Source organism: Anabrus simplex, chromosome 14 (genome assembly GCF_040414725.1).
Source record: "Anabrus simplex isolate iqAnaSimp1 chromosome 14, ASM4041472v1, whole genome shotgun sequence".
In the NCBI taxonomy this organism is placed as follows: Eukaryota; Metazoa; Arthropoda; class Insecta; order Orthoptera; family Tettigoniidae; genus Anabrus; species Anabrus simplex.
Genome location: NC_090278.1, coordinates 67,727,773 through 67,753,463, shown reverse-complemented (window position 1 = coordinate 67,753,463; position 25,691 = coordinate 67,727,773). Strand labels below are relative to the sequence as shown.

The 25,691-nt window shown below is 41.8% G+C and overlaps 1 protein-coding gene across 9 annotated transcripts in view; it reads right to left on the bottom strand.

Annotated features, from left to right (window-relative positions):
- The window catches only part of mtd (mustard), a 952,680-nt gene that overhangs the window by 173,816 nt on the left and 753,173 nt on the right, over positions 1-25,691 (bottom strand). Inside the window, exon 1 of one of the 9 annotated variants that reach the window (XM_067158000.2) lies at positions 9,783-9,832. The exons of the other annotated variants lie outside the window; for them this stretch is intronic. Within the exon in view, the coding sequence (XP_067014101.1) occupies positions 9,783-9,785 (3 nt within the window). The 5' untranslated portion in view covers positions 9,786-9,832. Of the gene's footprint in view, positions 1-9,782; positions 9,833-25,691 lie in introns of those variants that run through there. 9 annotated transcript variants of the gene reach the window in all.

Here is a 25,691-nt window from a genome sequence, read left to right as displayed (position 1 = left end):
TTTCACATCAGGCTTAAATAAGGCCATGGCCGCTTCCTTCCCATTCCTAGGCCTTTCCTCGTCGCCATAAGACCTATCTGTGTTGGTGCGATGTAAAGCAAATAGCAAAAAAACGCACATCTAATTCTAGACGCTAAATGAGAAATGTCCAAAATTCCTTTGAGCAAGTCGTGTTGGGAAGGTCGGTGCAGTAGTTAACCCGGTCCCTCATCCAGTTAAGTGTCTTAATGAATGAAAGCAGGCGGTGAATGAAGCACGTAAGAAGGTAGTAATTCTCTTAATTACCTGACCTCTAGCAGGTCAGTCGCAAGAGCGCCGTTACATCCGCCTGAAGAACACAGGAAATGACCCACCTACAACCACTACAGCAGATAGTACTACATTCCCGCCACCATTGTTTACACTGGATTACTTGAAAACCAGTGCAGCAACGGAAAGAGTTGTACTTTTACATATCAAGATGGTCTGAAGTGATGTCTTCACGGCTCAGAACAACATAATGATATTCTTTATTTATTTATTTATTTATTTATTTGCCGGCCCCGTGGTGTAGGGGTAGCGTGCCTGCCTCTCATCCGGAGGCCCCGGGTTCGATTCCCGGCCAGGTCAGGGATTTTTACCTGGACCTGAGGGCTGGTTCGAGGTCCACTCAGCCTACGTGATTAGAATTGAGGAGCTATCTGACAGTGAGATAGCGGCCCCGGTCTAGAAAGCCAAGAATAACGGCCGAGAGGATTCGTCGTGCTGACCACACGACACCTCGTAATTTGCAGGCCTTCGGGCTGAGCAGCGGTCGCTTGGTAGGCCAAGGCCCTTCAAGGGCTGTAGTGCCAAGGGGTTTGGTTTGGTTTGATTTATTTATTTATTTAATTATTAGATACAGCCTATGGAGGGCCATTTTACGATAGTAATAATAATAATAATAATAATAATAATAATAATAACAATAACAATAACAATAATAATAATAATAATAATAATAATAAGTTTAAATAAGTATAAAAGATAACAAAGGTATAAACAACAATATTAAGTAACAACAATAATTAACAATTTTAACAGTAACAATGACAACGGTAACTGGCAAGTGTCTGTTTCAGAAATTAGGAAGAAGAAAGGTCAAGGGTTGGAGGGACGGAAGAAAGTGAAAACCTGGAGAGGACTTCAAAGGAATCTTTTAATTTTTTGTTTGAAGGATGCGAAAGGTGTGAATATGTCGATATCGGGTAGTGAATTACCAAGAGTAGGGAGACGGTGGAAGATAGAGCGTTGTTGTAAGGTTAGGCGCGGATGGGACACATGATGGGTGCGCCGGTTGCGCGTAGGACGGGGAGGAACGTGTATAGGGAAGCTTTCTCAGAAGAGACCTATCGGACGACTGTCCTTTGTCTTGATGCACACTGTATTATATCGTGGAATATCTTGTCTAGGTTTAAAATATTCCAAGTTAATGCCAGATATAAACTTGTGGAAGCCCCTTGGCCAGTGGTTCCCAAACTAGGGGGCACGCCCCCTCGAGTGGCGTGAGAGATTTACAAGGATGGCAAAAAGAAATATGTCACCCGATAGAGACATTGTCCACCCTTGTCGGATAGTCTGCTTTAAAAAAAAAAAGGGTGCACTCAGGCTAGGAGCACCCACACGATCATGATAACAATAACTAGCAGTTTCCCGCTGGCTCCGCCCGCAATGTACAATGTATCCCTTTCAGACCGAGTACGCACAATTGTGCGGGTTCGTATTTTAGTTATCCCTGACCGTATTTGATGTTTTTTCGGCGCTACACCGGACTGCAGTGATTGTGCAGGACACGTGGCATGTATTTCAATTGATTTTAGTATGCGCTTGACCGCCAGGGCGAAGGAAGAAGAGTTTAAAAAGCACAGTTGATCGGCGAGATGGCAGGAAGCAGTAGTGCCGAAAGTAAGTATTTATTTACTGCGTTTATATTAATCTAGAAGCTTTACTGAATACCGGAATATATTCAATGAAGTGTGTACATTGGTTAGTGAACGTAAATTTTGAAGCTACACCATCGTACGTGATACGAGGTTTTGAATGTTGATACGCACAATTGTGTGGGTCCTGTTTTTCGGATGTTAGTTTTTATTTTGTAAAATAAACTATTAATATGTGTATTGAGGAGCATTTTAGTCAGTTCTTGACGTACAAACAAAAATTCACACCTCCAGTTTTCTTTCAGGTCTGAAAGGGGTATGGCGTTGTTCGTTACTATCCTCACGGATGTATTTGCAACGTTTCGAGTTAATGAAATAAAGCACATGATCTGCTGCGGTAATAGAATGTAATATTGTGTCAAGAAAACACTTGGAAATACATTACACAAAGAAACTGAATTAAACGTTCCTTGGAACAACACTACGCGCCGAACTATTAAAAAGTCCTTCAAAGATCTTCGTCATGGAGACAAATGTACTCATAACTATTCGCATAATCGATCAATGCAAGTAGTTATTACTTCAAAAGAAAGCGCTTGATCCACTGAGCGTTTTTAGACCAAAACGAACTGCGTACCTCAATTAGAACGAAAGATATGATTGGTTCAATGAGAAAAAATGTTGAAGAAATGAGACATCAAATTTAATGTGCACTCATAACTTTGCTCAGAATGAACCACTTTGAATAGTTAAGAGCTGAAATGAAAGAACCTGATCCACTGAGTATTCTTGGACCAAAACGAACTCCGTACCTCAATTAGAGCCAAAGATATGATAGCTTCAAAGAGACAAAAAATTGAAAAAATGAAATGATTTGAGGAAGGCGAAAGTTAAGTGATTTATAGTGCCTGATGACAAATCTGTGCATGAATACCTTTCAGTGAAAAAAATGAAGGAAATCGACCGGATAGAATGGCCGTACTGACTGACTTTAGTTTTCATCAATTTTTTAGTATATAGATAATAATAATAATAATAATAATAATAATAATAATAATAATAATAATAATAATTTCACTAGCCGTGTTCCGATTGAGACCGAATTGAGAACTTTATGAAAAAGTTTAGATGACACTTAGCCTACTATAAGCAAAAGAAGACTATAGTTTTATGGGCACATTAAGAGGATGAATCCAAAGAGACTTGGCACACAGGATACTTTGTCTACAAGAAAAATGGAAGGCACAACCTTTATGGCTTAAGGAGGTTTACAAGGACTTGGAAGAAGTGGGGATAACTGAGGGAGATATATAGGAAAGAACAACCTTTAGGAAGAAAACTGCGTAAATGAGGGATGCACCGGAGAAACCACGCAACGCAACATCTCGGCTGAAGAGCAACAAAGGGGAAGTCAAATGCTTAAGAACATCTGGACGGAGTGCGCAGAAAAGGGAATAAGTTTGAGACAGAGATGATCTGATGGATTGTGTACGTGATCCATAGATGACGATTTAAATAAATAAATAAATAAATAAATAAAATAAATAAATAAATATTATTATTAAGAAATTAATATAAACTTGAACGTGTGAGTCCAATATATATTTTCCCAGTAGGCATATATTGAGGGTTTGATTCGGTGTCCTTTTTGTGTCCAATCTTCCAAGATATGTCTTCCAGATCTGTCTCTGAGCGTCTATTTACTGAAGCACGGGATGAGTTCTTAAAGGCAGACTACCGTTTTCAAAAATGTTGAAGTAAATTAGAGTGAAAATAATTGATTAATTAGTTCAGTTACATGCTTGGTTGTCCGGCCCCGCGGTGTACGGGGCAACGCGTCCGCCTGTTACCCGGCGGCCCCGAGTTCGATTCCCGGCTGGGTCAGGGTTTTTTAAAATTGTAAATGATTAATATACCTGGCCTGGGGACTTCCTCACATTCCTCACATTCAACACTCTACACTGACAATTGCACGCAGGTTCGTATCACATAGTGCCCAAGTAGGGGCAAAATATCTCTATAGGTCGATGCCCCGAACAAATAGCATTTTTTTAAATAAATAAATACAAAAAATACATGTTTGATTGAACATATATTCAGACCAACACTTTGGATGTGAAGCAATGGCTTGATATTGGCACTTTGAAAAATACGAAAATAATCGGACACACGCCCTAGTTTGGGTTAAAATTAGTTACTGTACTTAATTTTGAAATTCCCTAATTTATTCTACATTATTCTCAAATATGTTTCCGAGTCAAAAATGCCATAACGGCACAGGGGGAAAGGGTATATGATTCGCAGAACTTATACATTGTGGGCGAGTGGTGCCAACCGCTAAAGTTTGGCAACCATTGCCCCCAGACAATCGAAATCTCAGCTCCTCCACCCTTCGCAAATACGAGTACGCTTTTAACTTTACCAATCAACAACTTTTTAAAACAAATGCCACTGAACTACATTTGGCGTAGCCTACTTCTGCTAGTACGACATTAGTTACTTCTCGCCATTTGAGCCAGACTGCCGCGATGCGGAGTTGAATGTTGTACTCAACTTTTCCTGAGCAAATAGCTCTGTTACCCCATGTATGTGTTGCTGCCCATCGATGGTAAGAGGATCTTCTTGGGCATCCGGTATATTACATGTCATGTATTGGGTCTTTTGAACACTCGACAATAAGCCGCCTCTTTGTAACTGCTATATCCATTCCAGAATTGTTCAAAAGATATCCTACTCTGTGCCAACCGTTACACGATCTGCGTAGATAAAGGGCATTTCGCTTTAGTCTGGGCATCTTCAGAAAGTGCATCTATAATCAGAAGAGAAAAGGGCTCAATCTGCTACTGCAATCTGTTTTGTGACTCCCGCCGGGGTTCTGACTTTACTTGCCTACACATGTAAGCTATGATAATGTATATGTTTCAGGGGGATGTTCATCTTTCGAAGTCTCCGCCAGATCATGTCTCTTACAAGCGATCAAATGCATTTTCCATGTCCAAAAATGACAGCCCAAAGAGGGCTATTTTTATCGCGGTATTCTTCAGCAACCATGTGAAGGGCAAACATTGGATCAATTGAGAATATTTCACATCTGAAACCGTAGCGGTTATTGGGGAGCGCGCATTCACTGGTAATCAGAATGTCAATCACTCACTCACTCATTTAGCTTCATCGCACAGGTCATCAGTTTTATTCCACGATAGCTGTTACATTCCTACCTGCAACATTTCTTTTTCTTAAAAGGGACAATCTTACTCAACTTCCAGTCTGTTGGGATTTTGTCTGTTTTCATCCTGCGATTCACACAGTTGGTGAGTGTCAGTATCGCTTGCTCTCCAACAACCTTTCAGACTTCAACGGGTATGCCACCAGGACCAATATCTTTACCAAACTTTAAAACCAACTGCGGTAAATAACATCTGCGTAGCAACCATCAGTAACCTAGCCACTTATTTCTGAATGACCGGGAAATTTAGCCATCTTTCAACATTCGGGAAAGGGAATACCGCTCGTTATGGCCGGTCATAAAAATTACCCGCAAGCCGACAACCATGGGCGGTAAATTCTCTGTTCTCCAAAATGAATGAAGTAACCTCCATGTTTTAGATGTCTGTGACCACTTAGGTGGGAAGTATAAACATTTTTCTTTCATTTACAGTGAACGATTAAGACCGTCTGTATCCGGTTCTCGATTCTGAATAGTCATGATGAGTAACTGTCTCTCTGTATTGCAGTGTGTACTGAAAGTACTTGTTTCAAAATCCGTGTGTCTTGAAATTTTAAAAGCGGCAGGAGTACAGACCTGGCTTAATTTTGGCATTAAAAATGTCAGTGTTTGTCATGCAAGAAGTGATGGATCCACCTCAAGTCCGCCTGGTGGCCATGATCGTTAAGGTGTGAAGCCTCTTAATTAGTTTGTTCGAGTCGTAATGGTGAAAAAAAAAAAAAAAAGTCGCGGTTAGAAGGTTGGCTAGCAGGATAGGAGACGTGGTGCTATACAATTTCCAATCACTAGAATTTAAGCCAAAAGCCTGGGTTTAATTCCAAACCTCTCCGCAGTGCTCATATGGATCCTATCTGGGTCTCCATCCTCCGTAACATGTCCAAACCATCTAAATTTATCCCTTTTCCACCCAGATTTCCTTCCTGTGAAGTCTTGATGTCTTACTCTGTTCTCTCTTGTCTTTCGTATCAGACGTCTTAAACATTTCATTTCACTAGCCTGGATTTTATTCTCCTGTCTTTTTGTCAGCACCCCAGGTCTCCATTACGTATGTCAGTACATCTTACTGTATATACATCACCTCTTGACACTTCCTTCCTCCACACCAGGTTTCTCACACTCTAGCAGAACGCATTTCCCTGTTCAATCGTTTTACTGATCTCCACGTCCAGGCCTGCGTCCTGCATCAGTTCTTTTCCCAAGTACTTGAAGCTCTTCAGAATTCCAAGGTTTTGAACCTTTGTTTTTATAATCCCCTTCCTCCTCTAGTCAACACCATTGTCTTGCTCTTTTCCAGGCTGATTTTCATCCATAATTTGCAATCATCTCAATAAATATGTCGAGTTGTCCTTGCCATTAATACTCATGTTAGTTACATTTTTTTTCTGTATATACTAATTCTTAATTTCTTTGATGTTTCTGTATTTCTTTCATTTTTATTTCTTTTTTGGTATTATATTAGATGACAAGTCCACTTCGATTTGAAAAGTATTAATGTACTGTGAATTCCGATTGCTGCTTTCCTTCTTAATAATGTTAGGTATTTTTATTTTTAGATATTAAGTTCTTCCTAACATGTGTTTTTTTAATAATTAATGTATAGTGAGTAAGCCACCTGTAATTGGAGGAACATCTCTGTTGGTGGTAATAAATAAATAAATAAATAAATAAATAAATAAATAAATACATGTACAGAATGCTTAAAAAAATGGAAACGCACGTGTTAATGAGTACATTTGCAGAGACTGCCTCCTCGTTTCATATTCTTTTTAAAATTCCGGGGCGTGGTCTCTCAAAGGTTGAGAACCTTGAGAAGGCTGACGTTGGCAAACATTCCTCAATGCACGTAAAGGCACGTAAATAGGATTTTTCCGGCCGTGTCTCCTGAGGCGAAGTGGTTTCTTTCTTTTTTTTAAACGAAAGTGATACTTAAAAATACATTATATTTTCTGTGCACGGAGTAATGACAGTTTCAGAGTATTTAATTGGCAGTACAGCATCCCTGCAGCCCCGACGTAACCACACCAATCAGCAGGCTTACTACTGTCTCAGTCAGAGACCGGTAGTTAGTAAGCGTATCTCAAAGTATTATTTGAATTTTGGAGGTTTAAGATTAACCCTTCCAGACTTAAATCTTTCCCTGCACTTGGAAAAAAATCTTGTGAAATGTGGTCTCTTGAATACAACCTACATGTCGTCATAATCTGGCAGTTAAAGAAAAAGTATTTTATCATTTTTAATATGTCTAAGAGTTGAGAAATCCAAAATCTGGTAAAGATTCAAACTGAAGATGGGATAAAACTAGGAATTTTAGAAGATACGAAAATATGACAAAAAAGCAGAACGCAAGTTTTCTTGTTGAACGTTCTGTTAAACTTTAACAACAGTTTGACTTTAGTTCCATCTTTAGTTGGTTCAGTAGACAACCCAAACTTCGAGTACTCTTTACCAGGCCAAAGCAAGATATCGCTCTCCAGTCCTTTAGCTCATACAAAGCCGGTCGATATAGCCGACAACGAAACGATACATGAACTCTGGGTTCCGTAAAGTAACGCCTGAACCGAGCGAGTAGCTACGCGGTTTTGAGTCAGTGATGGTGATGATTAGTGTTTTAAGAGGGAGTACAACTGGACAACCATCCTCTATATAACACTAATCGGAGAGAAAAATGGAAGGGATCCGACACGTCGAGAAATGAAGATACCGGCCAAAGAAAGACAAGCGCCAAGAAGGGCGTGAAAATGAAAGACTCCCTAGACCTCGAGTGCTCTAATACCGTCGAGGTCGGAAATGAACAAGAGCTGAACAAGGGAGGTCGGATAGGATAGATGAAAGTGAGGAACCTGGCACAAGTAAGTGGAAGCAATGATAGGATCCAGCTAAGGGCCAGCCCACGCTCCCCCAAGTTAATAGCCCCTCTAGCCCCTCCTAGTCGCCTTTTTCGACTGGTAGGGGATACCGTGGATGTTATTCTGCCACCTCCACCCACAGCTGTCAGCTTGCATTCGGGAGTTAGTGGTTCGAATTCCACTGTCAGCAGCCCTGAATATAATGTTTCAGTACCACACCAGGCAAATACTGGGGCTGTACCTTAAGGCCACGGTCTCTTCCTTCCCATTTCTAGATCTGCCTTATCCCTTCGTCACCCTAAAACTTATCTGCGTCGATGCGACGTAAAACAAATGACAAACTAACACTAACTCCTACCGGGCGAGTTAGCCGTGCGGTTAGGAGCGTGCAGCTGTGAGCTCGCATCCGGGAGATAGTGGGTTCGAATCCAACTATCGGCAGCCCTGAAGATGGCTTTCCGTGGTTTCCCATTTTCACACCAGGTAAATGCTGGGGCTGTACCTTAAGGCCACGGCCACTTCCTTCCCATTCCTAGGCCTTTCCAGTCCCATCGCCGCCGTAAGACCTATCTGTGTCGGTGCGACGTTAAGCAAAAAAAAAAAAAACTCCGGTTGGGATTGCTCCATCTATAGGCAAAAAAAAAAAAAGAAAAAGAAAAAAGAAACCCGGCCATCCGTTGTACGGCCACCGCCCACCAGATCGTCTAAGATATCAAGGAGTAGTGTCGTCCCAAGGTCACAAGCCTTCCCAGGAAACCAGGCGGATGACTTAAAGGAGGCCGAAATTACGCAAGTGATGTTGGACATCGAAGAACAACTTGCCCCTCCCTTTCCCAATATGGGGGTCATTGAGCCGACAGATTACGGGTCCCGAGTTATAAAACCAAACTTCAGAAGCGGAGGACTGCTATCTGAGGGGCCCAACATACTGTGCGAATGAGGCGACATCCAAAATCCGGAACATCTCCTTGTCTGCAGCAGACAAGGTGAAACAGACACTATTCGAGATCTTTCTGAGTCAAGGACAAAGCCACTACGGCTACTGATTTATTGTCAAAATAAGTTCATTTAATCGATTCAGAAACATAACATATAACATCAAAGACATTAAAATACATCCCAAAATAGGTACTACAAAGCGAGCATTTCTAGAGCCAAGGAAATATCACATCACGTGGGCTTACCGTACACAAGTAAAATTTAAATCGTGTGACTAGGATGTAAAAATAAGTTTGAGGGCAATAATTTGGACAAGAATATCCAGAAATGACCAAAGGTATTATCCACCTAACAGGAGAGTGTGTGGAATAAACGAGTAAAATATAATCAGGCTCAGAATAGCCGGGATTCGAAGCTAGCACTTCCCTGTGAACGTAGTTTCCCCGATGGAGTGTACATTAATGGGTCCATCTCTGAAGGCGAGTACTTCCGATGATCTATACCAAAATGTTGGGTCAGCAGTGTTGTTAGCCTGCGAAAAATGGGAATATGACGAGGCGGTAATTGTTACGACGATGATGATGATGAATATTATTGTCTAAAGGCGAAACATTATAAACCACAACTATTTTTAGGTGACCTATGATGGGTAAACATCAAACGTGTCACCATAGATCTTTTACGAGCTGACATCGTACAACATCTAACGGGATGTCTACCCGCCCTTCAAAAATCCGACTAACTCTCTTGGGTCTGAACACACGATTTGGAGAATGAATGATCATTGAATATTACCGAAAAATAGCACAAGAAACGGCATGCAATCGAAAGAAGGTAACTGAGGCAAATGCTAACAACTATCATTTGACAAACCATTTTTCTCTTCTCTTGTAAGTTCCACTTGAAAGCGAGAGTATCCAGCCGCAACTAACACACGAACGAGAGCAATTTAGCAGTCGTGCGCTGATAAATGGCTGATATGTTGTCACAGCTGGGGATGAATAATGCAAACTAAGTGAGTAAAACAGCTGTCAAAAGAGTTTTGTAGACCAATTTAGTACGGCTTTTTGTAATAGAAAAGGAATAACAGAACACAGACAGGTGCCTGCTATTACAGAGAACAAAATATTGACAGAAGGTACTTCTTGTGACGTTCGAATGACATAGCCAGTTTGAGTTCTGGATCTCAGCTGTGTTTTTTATTTTTTCCGGAGCTTGAATTTACATCAGTCCCATTATTTTACTGTGTACGAGGTGCGAATGCCTACAGTAGGAGCTTTTAATAATAATGTCCGCCTCTGTGGTGTAGTGGTTAGTGTGATTAGCTTCCACCCCCTCCCCCGGAGGTCTGGGTTCAATTCCCGGCTCTGCCACGAAATTTGAAAAGTGGTATGAGGGGTCCACTCAGTTTAGGAAGGTCAAATGAGTAGAGGGGGGTTTGATTCCCGCCTCAACCATCCTCGAACGGGTTTTACGTTGTTTCTCCACTTCTCCAGGCAAAGACGGGTGGGTGTATAAAGTGCGTTTTGTCAAAGTTTACTAGTTTTGAGAAAAATCCATTATAAGAGTTCTATTTGAAACCCAAAATAGAGTTGTGGAATATAAGTAATTTGAATTATGTCTTCAGGAACCTAATACTGTTCACAACAACTCGTCATAATAAATTTCATGTAAATTCACGTAATTAGGGAGCCGAACAACAAGAGGTGTCGCATAAATTATGATTAAACACACTTTGCACACCCACCCGCATGTCGGGATGGTACGTAACTTAAGTCCACGACCACTTCCCTCTTCTTTACGTATCCCTTCCAATCTTCCCATCCCTCTCAAGGCCCGTTCAGCAGAGCAGATGAGGCCGCCTTGAGCGAATAATGGTCCTCCTTCCCAGTTGTATCCCTGGCCAAATGCCTCACCCTCGAGGACACTGCGACGGTAGAGGTGGGATCCCTCTCTTGAGTCCGGCGGAAAACCAACCCGGGAGCGTAAACTGATGAAATAAATGGATAAACAAATAAATATGTTGGGCTAATAGGGTAGATTTCTGGAATCAGCATGGTTCGGTCCCTCTTAAGACGGACCGTGCTTATAAAAAGTGCCCTGCGGGGATCTGTCGCGCAGAAACTAACTGTATTAAAAACGCATTTCAATATTCAGATCGCAGCTTGGTCACCTACATGCGTTATGGAAGAGATTCCACATCAAAATTACGGCAAAGTACAAGAATGCGCAGGGAATTTCATCGACCTCATCTATATCTTAATTCTTTGACGCTTCAACCGCATTTGGGAGTAATTATTACTTTCAAACCAGGCTAACCTTTGGCGGTGATGCTGCGCCCTAGTTTGCGACGTGGGTTTCTTAGCAGCACTATTTATAGTCCAGGGCCTCCTACAAGCGAACTGGCGAGGGTTCATGCTCCACAACAAGAAACAGGTTCCTTCACAAGAAGGCCTTGCAAGTGCTACGTCGTAACTGTTCTTACTGAGTGGGTTCAAAATTCATGCAGATGTCTTATAAATACGCCCACAATAATTGCTTTCCTCTCTTGCGTTCTACTTGTTTGGTATTCATAAAACATTCCTTAACCATCTTGCTTAGTTTCACTATCATGGGAGGTGCAAGAAGATATTCGGTGACAACGATATCTGATTAAGGTTTGAGGATGAGATATATCCATATAGAGAAGAAATTTTATGTCGAATTAAGGACAGGTCTGAGAGAGAAGTCCCATATCCAACCAAGCAAGTTTATACTTGTGCATGACTTATTGTCTTACAGGAATGCTTTCGAAACATTTCATGGCGACATTAGCGCACTCTAAGATGAATAAAACACACACATATTTCCAGCATTATTTACATTTTCTTTCTTTCTTAATCTTTTGACCCTCCAGGGTTGGTTTTTCCCTCCGACTTAGCGAGGGATCCCACCTTTACCGCCTCAAGGGCAATGTCCTGGAGCATGCGACTTTCGATCAGGGAATACAACTGGGGGAGGACCAGTACCTCGCCCAGACTGCTTCAACTGCTATGCTGAACAGGGGCCTTATTGGGTAGGGGGGAGGGGATTGGAAGCGATAAACAAGACGGAAGGAAGCGGCCGTGGCCTTAAGTAGCTACAATCCCGGCATTTGCCTGGAGGAAATGTGGGAAACCACTTCGAGGATGGCTGAGGTGGGAATCGCATCCTCCTCTACTCAGTTGACCTCCCGAGGCTAAGTGGACCCCGTTCCAGCGCTTGTATCACTTTTCAATTTTCGTGGCAGAGCCGGGAATCAAACCCGGGCCTTTGGAGGTGGCAACTTATCAAGATAACCACTACACCACAGAGGCGGACATTAACATTTTATACGAGGTAAAATCAACTTATTTACATACAATTATTTCTTCTAGTCGTGCTTAATGAGTCTTACAAACTGATATTAACGCAAGTCTGAATCCAGAATTTGAGATTAACACGAAGACACCTTTCATCTTTGATAAGAATGTGTCTGAGCAATGGATGCTATCAGAGTTACCACCACAAGTTCAAGGTATTGGACACCCCTCACTGCCCAGAAGACCCTGGAGAAACAGGCTTGAACCACATTCTACTGCCATGTAAGAAGTACTCCAAGCAGCAGAACAATCTGTACTCTTCTCTAGTGAAGTTAAGTACTCCACTGCCAACCTCAATTGCCATCCCGTTATCAAACCTAACTCTACAACTATGCACTGTTATTTCTGAATATTTATCAGACTGCAGTATTTAGTTAGGAATTTTTCAACCAATAAGATCTATAAATGCATGCTTTCTCACTGCATAAATAATGGCCACATCGTCTTCCGAGGTCGAACGCCATTGGAAGTATACAGTATTTAAAAAAAGTTTTTGGATGAATATGGGATAGATTAACTCGTATTTCTTCGGCTAGCATTTTTATAATAATTTCGTGTGGCTATTTCTAGCCGAGTGCAGCCCTTGTAAGGCAGACCCTCCGGTGAGGGTGGGCGGCATCTGCCATGTGTAGGTAACTGCGTGTTCTTGTGGTGGAGGATGTGTTATGTGTGGTGTGTGAGTTGCAGGGATGTTGGGGACAGCACAAACACCCAGCCCCCGGGCCACTGGAATCAACCAGTGAAGGTTAAAATCCCCGACCCAGCCTGGAATCGAACCCGGGACCCTCTGAACCGAAGGCCAGTGCGCTGACCATTCAGCCAACGAGTCGGAAGGCTAGCATTTTTAAACTGCTACGTTTGACCGTTTTAACAGACCTATCACAGAAAATCCTGACTCGCTAGAATATATGGCTGAAAACAGTAACAAAATCACAAGAGCCTATTTAGCGAGATGCGGAAAATGATCTTGAAGTAAAATCCAGACTCCATCTAGATCATCTCCTTGATGTTTTAACTTTAAGTTCCTATCATTTTTTAACTCTGCCAATTCTTATTTTTCTCTTCTTCTCCTTCTTCAAAAGTAGTTCACTAACCTTCCGATGAAAGAAATAGATTCCTTACCCAGCCACATACATTTGTGTCCAGATCATTAACACCTTAACTTTAATTTAAAATGTGTAAAGTATGTAATAGAGAATTTCCACGTGGGGAGAAGCTCGAGAACTTAAAATGTGCAGGAGCACGCTTTCACAAAGAAGGAATCTCAACCTTCCTTGGGGAAAAACTGTACAAATGTCAAGAATGTAATAGTACCTTTTCGTGAAGTGTTGATCTCGAAAGACACCACTGCATCTACTCGAAGGTGAGACTACACAAGTGTAGGCTACAATATGCAGTAATACGTTTTCACGAAACAAACTAAGAAATAACCTATATAATAATGCTTCTCAGGACCTGCTTGCCTGATAAGTTAAACCAAACACTGTCCCTGCCCTTAGGGGATTTACAAAGAAATTTATTTATTTATTTCTTCTTCTTCTTGCGTTCCGGCCTTCTAAGGACCACGTTACAATTTCAGTTCTTCCTCCTTAGTTCTTTCCTTTTCTTCCGGTATTCTTTCACTGTGCTTCTTTTTCCTGTCTTCAGTCCACTTTGTGCCTGTTTTCTTTTCCTTCCTCCCTTGGAATCCTTCCATTTGTAAGACTTTCTTCCTAAAAATCTTTCTTTCCAATAATTCTTCTTCTCGTATGTTGTTTCTTTCCAGGTCTTTCTTGAATCCAGGTGGTAGTTGATTTCTTTTCCCAAAGGTACTTGAAGATTCGTTTAGTTAGTCTATTGTCATCCATTCTGTAAATGTGTCCAAGAAATAGCAATCTCCTTTTTCTTATTGTTTCTGATATGTTTTCTATGTTCTGGTAAATTTCATTGTTACTTCTTAATTTCCAAAACTCTGCAATTCTTAGAGGACCTAATATTTTCCTTATAATTCTTCTTTCTAATATTTCTAATTTATCGAGCTTGTAGTTCAGTGCGAGGCATTCGCTGGCATAAAGGTATTCTGGTTTCACTACTGTGTTGTAGCGATTTATTGTAAGTTTTCTTGATAAGCACTTTTTGTTATAAGTATTCTTAGTTATACCGTAAGCTCTTTCCATTTTTTGTATCCTCTCCTCTGTGACAGATTTTTCTAAACCATTTTCTTGAATTGTCTCACCCAAATATTTCAATTTCTTTACCTTTTCTATTTGACGAACATCCGTCACTAAAAACTTTGGGGCACTTTTTATATTCGTCAAAAATTTTGTTTTCTCGGCAGAGCCTGTCATGTTGGCTGTCTTTTCAAGGAGATTGACTTGCATTGCTGCATCTGTAAGGCTTTCTGAAAGTATGGCAAAGTCATCTGCAAATGCTAGGCAATTTATTGCAACATCTTTGTTCTTCTTCCCCAGCATGAGTGGCAATATTTTGGATTCTTTCAGTTTTTCATTCCAAATTCTTACAATTTTCTCCATGACACAACTGAAAAGGAGTGGAGATAGACCATCGCCCTGCCTGACACCTGTATTTATTTTGAAAGGTCGAGATATTTCACCCATAAATTTTACTTTCGAGATAGTGTCTAAGTGTTTCACGAATTAGGTTTGCCAATTTAGTTTTAATTCCAAATTCCCGGATTACTTTATCTAGCTAGGGTTTCCCTATCTACAGAGTCAAAAGCTTTTTTATTTATTTATTTATTTATTATTGCTATTGATGCTTTCACGGCCCGTGCTTTTAGACATTATACTGTATTGGCTTTTGGGCTTATGCCGTGTCAAGAAAATAAGGTGAAATTCTTTACGTTTCGCAGAGAACTGTGCTCTGCGCCTTCAGGAGAAATCTCGACTGACCACGAGATAGGCTTCTTAAGAAGGTTCTCTGCAAAACTTAAAAGAACTTCGCCTTATTTTCTTAACACGGCATAAAGCCAAAAGCCAATACAGTATCATGTCTATTTATTTATTATTTATTTAACAGGTGGTGTAGCAATCGCATAGAAATCCACATCAGATAAGTTAAATATACCCAATATCTTAATACTGCGATTTACAGTGGACTGAGGGATATCCGATTTGTTACTGTCAAGAATTTTTTTGTTTGGTTTCATGCATTTCTTTTTTATTCTTAGTTCATTACGATATATCTTGTTTTGATATAATTTCTTGTAGTATTTTTTTTCCATGTAATTGTCATTTATGTTCTCATTTAGTCCAATTTCGTTGCTATACTGTACGTACTAATGTAAGTAGACATTGCCATCGGGATCTCTACCAGTTACTTGTTAGAAACAATATCGTGATCACAGCCGTAGGACCTCTAATTTTGACGTGGATTCCGAACCACCAGCACAAGACTTTCCATAAAACAAAAAACACTATTATTGGCTGGAATTTACACCGCGGCACAAGTGCTGCAGATCTGAAGACATTACTAAACTGTGTGGTTGAACACAGTGCTGCAGCAGGTCCGCGATTAAAGACGAACAAGATCAAAGTAATGGTCATATAAGCAAACATGTCATTCAACCTGTTAACTTGACAGTAGCTGGCACATTGGCACATCACTGGAGCTAGTTCAACGCTCGGCAACATACTTGATCTCCAGACTGAACAGGCAAGGACTGCATTCAAGAGAATGAGCAAGCGTCTCAGTAACAGGAACTTCAAGATCAATCTCCGTTTCCGATCACTGTTACAGTATAATGCTTTTTTCAGTTAACTAAGCTAATTTGAGTTGTATGTCACCAGAAATACAGCTAATAATGTTCAGCACTAAAAACTTCCCCGGCAGGTAAAGTCTTATCAGGCCCTCGAAGTGGCCGATAGATTACGCGCCGGGTAACTACGATTTATGCTGCCGATAGCGCTACCTAGGGGTGGTCGAATGGAAACATCCTTTTACGCGGAGGGCAAGTTACGCGCAACTTTACCAGTAGGTGGTAGAACCGGCCATGAACAGACAAGGACTGCATTCAAGAGAATAAGCAAACGTCTCTGTAACAGGGACTTCAAGATCAATCTCAGTTTCCGTTTACTTCAGTGTTCGGTATTTTCTGTCTTCCTTTATGATGCCGAGACTTGGACCCTAACAGAAACCACCACCAAACTAGCGGTAGGCAGTCACTATTTGAGGGTTTCGTAGACTTGCTTATTAGAAAGAGACCACGATGTATTCAAAATGATAACTAACCTCCAACTGAACGCGCGAGTCAAGACAACACCCATCTCATAACAGAGTATGCGTGTGACGTCACATGTTGAGCATCAATTTTGCCTTACTTTAAAGCGCCATTTCATTACATCTACGTTTCAGATTTATTTTTTATTTTTTGCAACAGGTAGCCTCCTATTTTATCTGTCAACTGAGACATTAAAAATCGTAATTTAAATACTCTCGGCTATACACGCGTTTTACTCAAGCACTAAAAAAAGAAAATTTTTATTTCTCGTTGTCGAGAAACTTAAATCTACGTTAAAACTTCGATCCTTTGAGATGTGGTGCTACTGACGCCTGCTCGGAGTATCATGAGTTGACGATAGGTACACACTGAAGTACACCAACACCTGAACAAAGAGCTAGAGGTCATGCAAAACATCAAAAAGAAGAAACTTGAGTATTTTGGCGTATCATTCGAAATAAATATAGACTCCCTCAGCTTATCTTACAAGGTAAAACTGAAGGAAGGAAAAGTAGGGAAAGAAGGACTACGAAACCTACGAGAATGGTACGGGCCCAGTACCCCACTGTCCGGCTCCATGGCTAAATGGTTAGCGTGCTGGTCTTTGGTCACAGGGGTCCCGGGTTCGACTCCAGGCAGAATCGGGAATTTTAACTATAATTGGTTAATTCCCCTGGCACCGGGACTGGCTGTATGTTCCGTCTTCATCATCATTTCATCCTCCTCATGACGCGCAGGTCAAATCAAAAGACCTGCACCAGGCCTCTGCGGAGGCCACATATTATTATTATTATTATTATTATTATTATTATTATTATTATTATTATTATTATTATTATTATTATTGTACCCCACTCTTTTCCGAGTTGCCGAGAACAATAACCAGATTGGATATCCAATGAGATACCGGGCGAGTTGGCCGTGCGGTTGTGAGTGAGCTTGCATCCGGGAGATAGTGGGTTCGAATCCCACTGTCGGCAGCTCTGAAGACTGTTTTCCGTGGTTTCCCATTTTCACACCAGGCAAATGCTGCGGCTGTACCTTAATTAAGGCCGCGGCCGCTTCCTTCCCACTCCTAGCCCCTTCAAGTCCCATCGTCGCCATAAGACCTACATGTGTCGGTGCGACGTAAAGCCACTAGCAAAAAAATATACTTGTATATCCAATGAAGATATGGTACAAGAAGAAGCCATCTAGATGATAGCCAGTAACAATGTTTCTCTTATTATCACGTTCCTCGTCGTGTCCAGAACGTAAAACATCCGAAAATTTTCGACGGGTACCATAGTTTATTCCTTGTTCGTCATAGACTTTCCTTTCCACACGGAAGAGGAAGGCAGCGCAACAAAAACACGCTGTGCTCTAGTCAATGGGAAGTAAATTAATTCTACGCAGCCTGCGGTCATGTCCAGAAATAACCTGCAGCACTGAGGAAGTAATTTCTAATTCAGTCTTCAATCAGAAGGACTTTTACCGCTATACATTATTCAGTCTCTTCCCCTTGCGAATTTCTCCCTTCCTTCAGGTAAATGGCCCATCTAACACAGAAAATGTGAGTAAAATGTACAATGTAAAATCCACTTATCTCACTGCAATCACACCATTCCTAACAACGTATGATCACGAAGTGCGTGATATTAAAAAAACACGATTTTGACTGTATTCTTCAAATATTTGCCTCATTCTTAGTTTATATTTCGGAATAAAAATCCTCAGCCTGTTTCCAGTCATCCGATCGGGTCAGGAATGGAATGAAGCCCCCATCTAGCGGCGAGGACAGGAATAGTGCCAGCTGCCGAAACCTGTCGCACTCCTCTGGGGCAATGATTAATGACTGACTGACAGATGAAATGATATTGGAGTGTGTCGCTGGAATGAAGGGATGACAGGGAAAACCGGAGCACTCTGAGAAAAACTTGTCCTGCCACCGCTAGGTCCAGCACAAATCTTAAATGGAGTAGCGGGTTTTGAACCGCGGAACCCAGCGATTAGAGGACAGATTTCACTTTAACGTATTTAACCACAGCGGTAAAATGTTAACCGTGTCATAATTCAAGGAAAACATTAATTATTCATTAAACACTGTGCATAGATTTCCATATGACAATGTTATACCATTGTGCGGTAGTATCTGACATCTAGCGGAAACTGTTCGCAGCGCATAGTCTTAAAAAGAAAAAAAAAGTTACACAGAGCAGGCAGTGTTTAATCCAGACGGCGATGGCTGTGTCCACGGCCGACTGTATCCCTCGTTGCGCTCCTTGGAGCTAGCTAGAGCGCCGCATCAAGACGGCCGTGCGGTGTCTCTTTTGCTGCCACTCTTTTCCGCTAGATGGCAGAACAGCTAGTAGTGAATAAGATGGAAAAATCAGTTGCTGTTTTAGTTGTCCAGAGCGGCAATTATACTGTATGTTAATCAGTCGTTACAAACAAATCTTGATAGCTTAAATGTAACGATGACAAGCAGGACTGTATATATTTCTTTCTAGACATTCAGTTCCAGAGATGCGATTCTGTAAGATCGGAAGGGCCTAAAACCATCTCTGTCCTGGACACAGCGTTCTGAAAACAAATGTGAAAGCAAATATCTCAAGTCATCGACACAACTGCATCCGTGCCAACCATTTCTGGACCTCGTCCAACTGGTGAGGTGAATAAGTTCGATGCGTGGGTAACAAAACATGAGAAATAGTACTAGTCTGAAGATGCAGTATCCTTTGATTTCTTAAGTGGATCGTTTAGTAACTGCATAGCCCTGCGCGATGTGATCAGCGGCTGAAATTACCTCGCAAAGTTGACGCAACCGAAAGCTTTCTCGGCAATGTAGGGCCAAGAGATACCATACATCGTGGGTTTCTGAAATTTTCGGATGCGTAACCTCGGAGCATTTTGTATCTGTCTTTTGGCAGAGGCCAGAGCAAAATGTAGCTTCCAGAGCATAATGTGCATTCGTAACTCACCCATGGCTGTGACGATTTGGAAGCTGCTGGGGTATGGGTGGTGCTGAGTAATGACATTCGGTGTGAGTCTTTTTTTTTTTTAAATGAAAGGTGTTGCTCGTATGGTCAGTAGTGCTGCAATAGAACTTTCTAGCCCAGTGAGGAAAGCAATGGCAAAGTACCTCATTCCTCATCTTACCTAGTACGCCTCATGTTGGTGCCGCCATGAGATTTTGTAGTTTCCTTATAACCGCAAAAGGCCCCCAGGAGTTCTGAACTTGGGTGCGTGGATTGGCGAGCACGGGGCCCTTAGCTCAGTCCTGGCATTGCTTGTACTTTTTCCAGGCTCCTCACTTTCATCTATACTATCCGACCTCCCTTGGTCAACTCTTGTTCTTTTCCGACCCCGACAGTTTTAGAGCACTCGAGACCTACGAAGTCTTTCACTTTCACGCCCTTCATGGCCCTTTCTTTCTTTTCGAAGTGTCGGATCCCTTTCATTTTTTCCTTTCTGATTAGTGTTGTGTAGAGGATGATTGCCTAGTTGTACTTCCTCTTAAATCACCACTACCACTTACAACCGCAAAACCTTTGGTGGTGCTGTTTGAGGATCCACGCAGCTTCTGGGCTGATGACCTTACAGATCTCTGAGCAAACGGTAAGGGCATTGACCAAATTCACCGCAAATAGCCTCTTTGGTGATTAGGAATTACTGTCGAATGACAATTCACAGCTACACGTGTGGAAAATTAAAACACAGACTACTACTACCCATGTCATCACTTGTACTCTCCTGACATAGCACCGAGAGATTTATTTAATTTTATTGTTTTACCGTCAGTGACTGATTAATGAACAACTTACAGCCAGAGACTTGGCAGGAGAAACTAACGACAGGGGCTGACGACAAGACAGTTTTGTACCTTATAGAAACAACCACCACAGTCAGAAAACTAGCAATCACGCCGACTGAATAATATTTTCAGATCACCGGGCGAGTTGACCGTGCGGTTAGGAGCGCGCAGCTTTGAGTTCGCATCCGGGAGATAGTAGGTTCGAATCCCACTGTCGGCAGCCCTGAAGATGGTTTTCCGTGTTTCCCATTTTACACCAGGCAAATGCTGGGGCTCCACCTTAATTAAGCCTACGGACGACTCCTTCCCATTCCTATACCTTTCCTGTCCCATCGTCGCCATAAGACCTATCTGTGTCGGTGCGACGAAAAGCAACTAGAAGAAAAAAAAAATCAGATCAACGATGCTCACAGCTCATATTGTAAAAATTTACGGGACATAACAGATTGGAAATCGCATTTTCTACAACACTTACGTGCACGTTTTGGGCAGAGATAATTGGAAGTTTTTGAAAAATTCAATAATCGCTAATAACACAGTTATTACTTCTCGTGCGGTAAGGACGCATTGGACAAAATATCGCAAATTATATATATTTATATATATATATATATATATATATATATATATTTATGACTGCGTAGTGGGATGGGGATTGGAGTGTTACAGCAATAACGTGTCCTAAATAAAATTCAAGAAACTCAATCTTCGACAATTATGAGGGTTTCGCTCCGTGGGCTCATCAGTTGGATACAGCACCTTCCCCAAGACATTGAGCGGCTATCATGCCGGTAGCGACACCAGTGCAAGCTCTCACGCGATGAACACAAATGTAGAACAGACGTACTAGGGGAGAATTACATCTGAAGTTTCTACATATGCCCTACCGGAAGGGAGGTACGTTGCCAGGATGCTGGGGGTTGCTCAAAATACGATTTGCTATATGTGGAAAAGTTTCCAGGAGACTAAGTGTTGCCAGGCGCTCTCATACGGGGTGTCAAAGGAAAACGACCCCAGGAGAGCATCATTTTGTGCATCTACAACCTCTCCGAAACTATCAGGTTACAGAATGAGCACTAAAGGTGGACCTACAGCAATGACTTAGTGACCAAACAGCCAAAAACAGGCTTCGAGAGAGTCCCGACAGCCCGCTCAAGTACCTGTGTTAGACGACATCGAGGCAGAAGATTGCACTTTGCTAGAGATCATCTGCACTGGCAGCTCAGACCCCAGAGTCTTGTGCTGTTCTCGGATGAATCCCGTTTCGCGTTATATCGTTCAGATGGTCGTCTGCGAATCTGGAGAAGACGTGGGGAGCGATTTCATCCCACAGGTGTACAATCTACCATTGTTTATGGTGATGGATCTTGACATGAAAACCGATCTCCTGATCATTCGCGATTCATCCTGAACTGCTCGATGATACATTGCCGAGACCTTAATGCCACATGTGATTCCTCACGTGAGACAACTTGAAACGATAAGAAAACCCGCAGTATTCATGCAGGATATTGCTAGAGCGCATGATGCCAACACTGTACACATTCCTGCAAGAGCGCCATGCACAACGAACGGGATGGCTATCCGGAAGTCCCGACTTGAATCCGATCGAACAAGTCTGAGACCAAATGGAGCAACCCATCCGAGCAAGAAACTCACCACCCTAAATACTTGAAGACGCCCGTTTGGAAGGATGTAGTAGTCTACCTCAACTGAACGTGTGCCACCTTATCAGAAACATGTGAAGATGTTGAGGCGCTATTATCTATGCGAGGCGTGCCATTGCTCCTTATTAAAAAAACTCAATTATCACGTAGCCATTTTGAGCATGACCAGGGACTACTTTGTTTACGATACATCAAATGACGTCCATAGAACGCCTTTCATTTCAATTCTTAGTTGCTGCATAGAAGGTGGTTTGTTTTCATATCAATATGTAAGCGTATCGTGGAGGTAGGAACATGTAAAAAGTGACCAATTTTTTTTTAGAAGCGTATTTGGCAACTTTTATATCAACAGTTTTTCGACACAGCTAAATACTAACGGATAAATTTGATATTCCCTGTTTGGTCCCCTTATGCCATTGTATACGAGAGAGGTAGCCATTTTCCCGTGCAAACAAACAAGGAAGCAGAAATTGAACTGTACGAGTTTTAGACCCCTGTATAACAAATCAGAGATAAATTCGAAGTGGACAGTAAAAATGTGAAGGGTTCAGACAAAAATATATTTTACTTATATACACCGATAAATCGCTGGTTTTAGCATGAGACGGGAGTCCCAGCAATATACAACACAAACTTGAAACTCATACGAAATGAGCAAAATGAAGAGAGAAACCCAGGAGATTTAGGATTGTCCTTTAAAAGTAATAGAAGTCTTTACATTCACAGTATGAAGGTTCGCATTACACACGTAAACGTATCGGCTTACACAGTAGAAACTGTGCGAACCGACTCCACAAGTTTCTTTCTCCCCGCCCACGCCAATGCAAGATTATTTCCTCAGGGTGGAGGCCATCTCCGCCCCATGTCATTCCCAGAAGATAAACCAGCCACATCGGAAGTTAAACGTATGGTTAACCTTTCCACTAAATTACTCGAGAATAATCCCACCATGAGTGAGTTATTGCAGTACTTTGGTGGAGAGACAATGATAGGAGCGATTTCTTCACTCGCACCAACAACACAATGGGTTTCTCTTTCTCTACGGGCACAATAACAAGTTCCCTATGCAGTATACATTGGGATAATAAGGAGCTCTGACGTCAACCTGACATTCCTCTGCAGAGAAAATAACATACGATCGACCTCCAAAATATGCGTTACGACTCAAGAGGAGAAAGAAGCCGCAATTGATAATCTACCAAAATCAAGTGTCGTCATTACCAATCTCTTAGAGAAATGAAGTGATTGGAGAGATTCATTTATGCTTCCTGTATTCAACAGCTTTCACTTTTTAATTTTACAATTTGCTTTACGCCGCACCGACAGAGACAGGTCTTATGCTGACGATGGGATTGGAAAAGCCTAGGAGTGGGAAGGAGGCGGCCGTGGCCTTAAGGTACAGCTCCAGCATTTGCCTGGTGCGAAACGGGAAACCACGGAAAACCATCTTCAGGGCTGCCGACAGTGGGGTTCGAACCCACTATCTCCCGCATGCAAACTCACCAGCTGCGCGGCCCTAACCGCACGGCCAACTCTCCCGGTAAACAACAGCTTTCATTATATCAAATGTTGAATACACTATATTTTTCCGATCGTCAAATTTTTCCAGAAATATTATGAACGAACTATTATAGATAGGATCTTCATTTCTTTAGAGTGGTATATATGCAATACAATAGTAATTATCTTGACAATTTAATTATTTATTACAGTGTTCTGGAATATATTTATGTAAAATTTGACTTTTCCATACTTAACTGGTATTCTCAATCTTCCTCTATGGCGCTGAAACGTGGACTTTACGAGCTTCAGATTTGAATAAGATCAACTCTTTCGAGATGTGGTGCTGGAGAAGAATGCTTCGCATTCCTTGGACAGCATTTCGAACCAACGAATCCATCCTCAAGGAGCTGAACATCAGTACCAGGTTATCGGCAAAATGTCAACAGAGGATTCTCCAATTATTTGGTCATATTATGCGTCGTGGAAAAGGAAGCCTTGAAAAGCACATTATCTTGGGAAAAGTGCTTGGAAAGAAGGAGCGTGGGCGAGCACATATACGCTGGACAGATGGCATAAAAACATGCAACAGAGACATCGTTCATACAATCTACCCGTACAGCAGAAGATCGTAGAGGATGGAAACGGGTACAAATAAATATTTTCAGAGATCACGATCCTCAGGATTGAGGGACCTATATAGACAGACAGTAAGACTATACAGGAGATTGAGGGCGCATAAGTCTCTGGGTAAGACTCCAATTAGAGTATGGTTCCAGGATTATTTAAAACGGGACAACGGAAAGCAGCATGATTTGTTCTGGCTGATTTCCGACAAAGGAGTAGCGTTACGAAAATGTTGCAAACTTTGGACTGGGTAGATTGGGGAGTAAGGAGACTAAGCGGTATGCTCCGAGCTGTCAGTGGAGAGATGGCGTGGAATGACAATGGTAAACGAATAAGTCTGAGCGAGGCTTTTAAAAGTACGAAAGATCAGAAAATTAAGGTAAAGCTGGAATTCAAGAGGACAAATTGGAGCAAATATACATACAGGATGTAGGACCAGGAGTAAGGGAATGAAGTAATTTATCGAGCGAAATGTTCCACAAATTTCCAAGTTCTTTAAGAACGTTTAAGGAAAGGGTAGATAAACAACTGATAGGTAATCTGCCACCTGGGCGACATCCCTACATGCAGATCATTGATAGATTTTTTACATTTCGAAACTCGAACCACCCGTGGTTCAATATTAATTCAATTTACCCAGTTGTATTTCCTCTTAAAACAATAATCGAGCCAACCACAGGACCACGGCCCTTCGGGGCTGTGGGAGTTTGGTGTGGTTTCTGTATCACTTCGAGGCGCCATGTTAAAGTGAAGGCATTCTCACTTTCAACAGCAACTCGCTGCGAGGAATCCAAATCCATCCGTCTCAAAACGAGAGCCCGCAAAAAGTCAATTGCTCTTTTCATTAGCCATTTCCGTTGAAAGAAACTCGCTGTCCAAGGCACACGGTAGAGTTGGAACACCATGAACGGCCTTTTAGGTCATACTTTCACCGGACAGCAGCCTGTCCCTCCAGAGAGACTAACAGCAAGTCATTGCCCTTTGAGATGTCGCATTCAGCACCAGCATGACTTATTTCCAAAGTATGGAGCAGGCAATTATCAGATTTTTCTAACCTTGTTTCAAGTGCTAGTGATGTTTACAGATTCACGCCATCTCCGCTGTTGCAGAGGACAAAACCATGCAAATCAATCAACATAAAATCTAAATGAAGTTCAACTACGGCGCCGTGAATTTTGTGATAATAATAAAGAATGGAGTGTTTGAAATCAAGCTTATACAAGATCATAGGCTGTAATCACCAACCAGTCTTCTCCGATAACAGTTGAAAATGAAAACCTACAACCTGTTTTCCAGTCATTGACCGGGTCAGGGATGTAATGAATGAAGCAGATATAGGCTATTAGTACGATGGGGTCGCCACTCCCAAAGTGATTATTAATGAATGATAAATGCTATGAAGTGATAATGGAGAGTGTTGCTGGAATGAAAGATGACAGGGAAAACCGGAGTACCCGGAGAAAAACCTGTCCCACCTCCGCTTTGTCCAGCACGAATCTCACATGGAGTGACCGGGATTTGAACCACGGTATCCAGCGGTGAGAGGCCGACGCGCTGCCGTCTGAGCCACGGAGGCTTCCCGATAACAGTTACTGG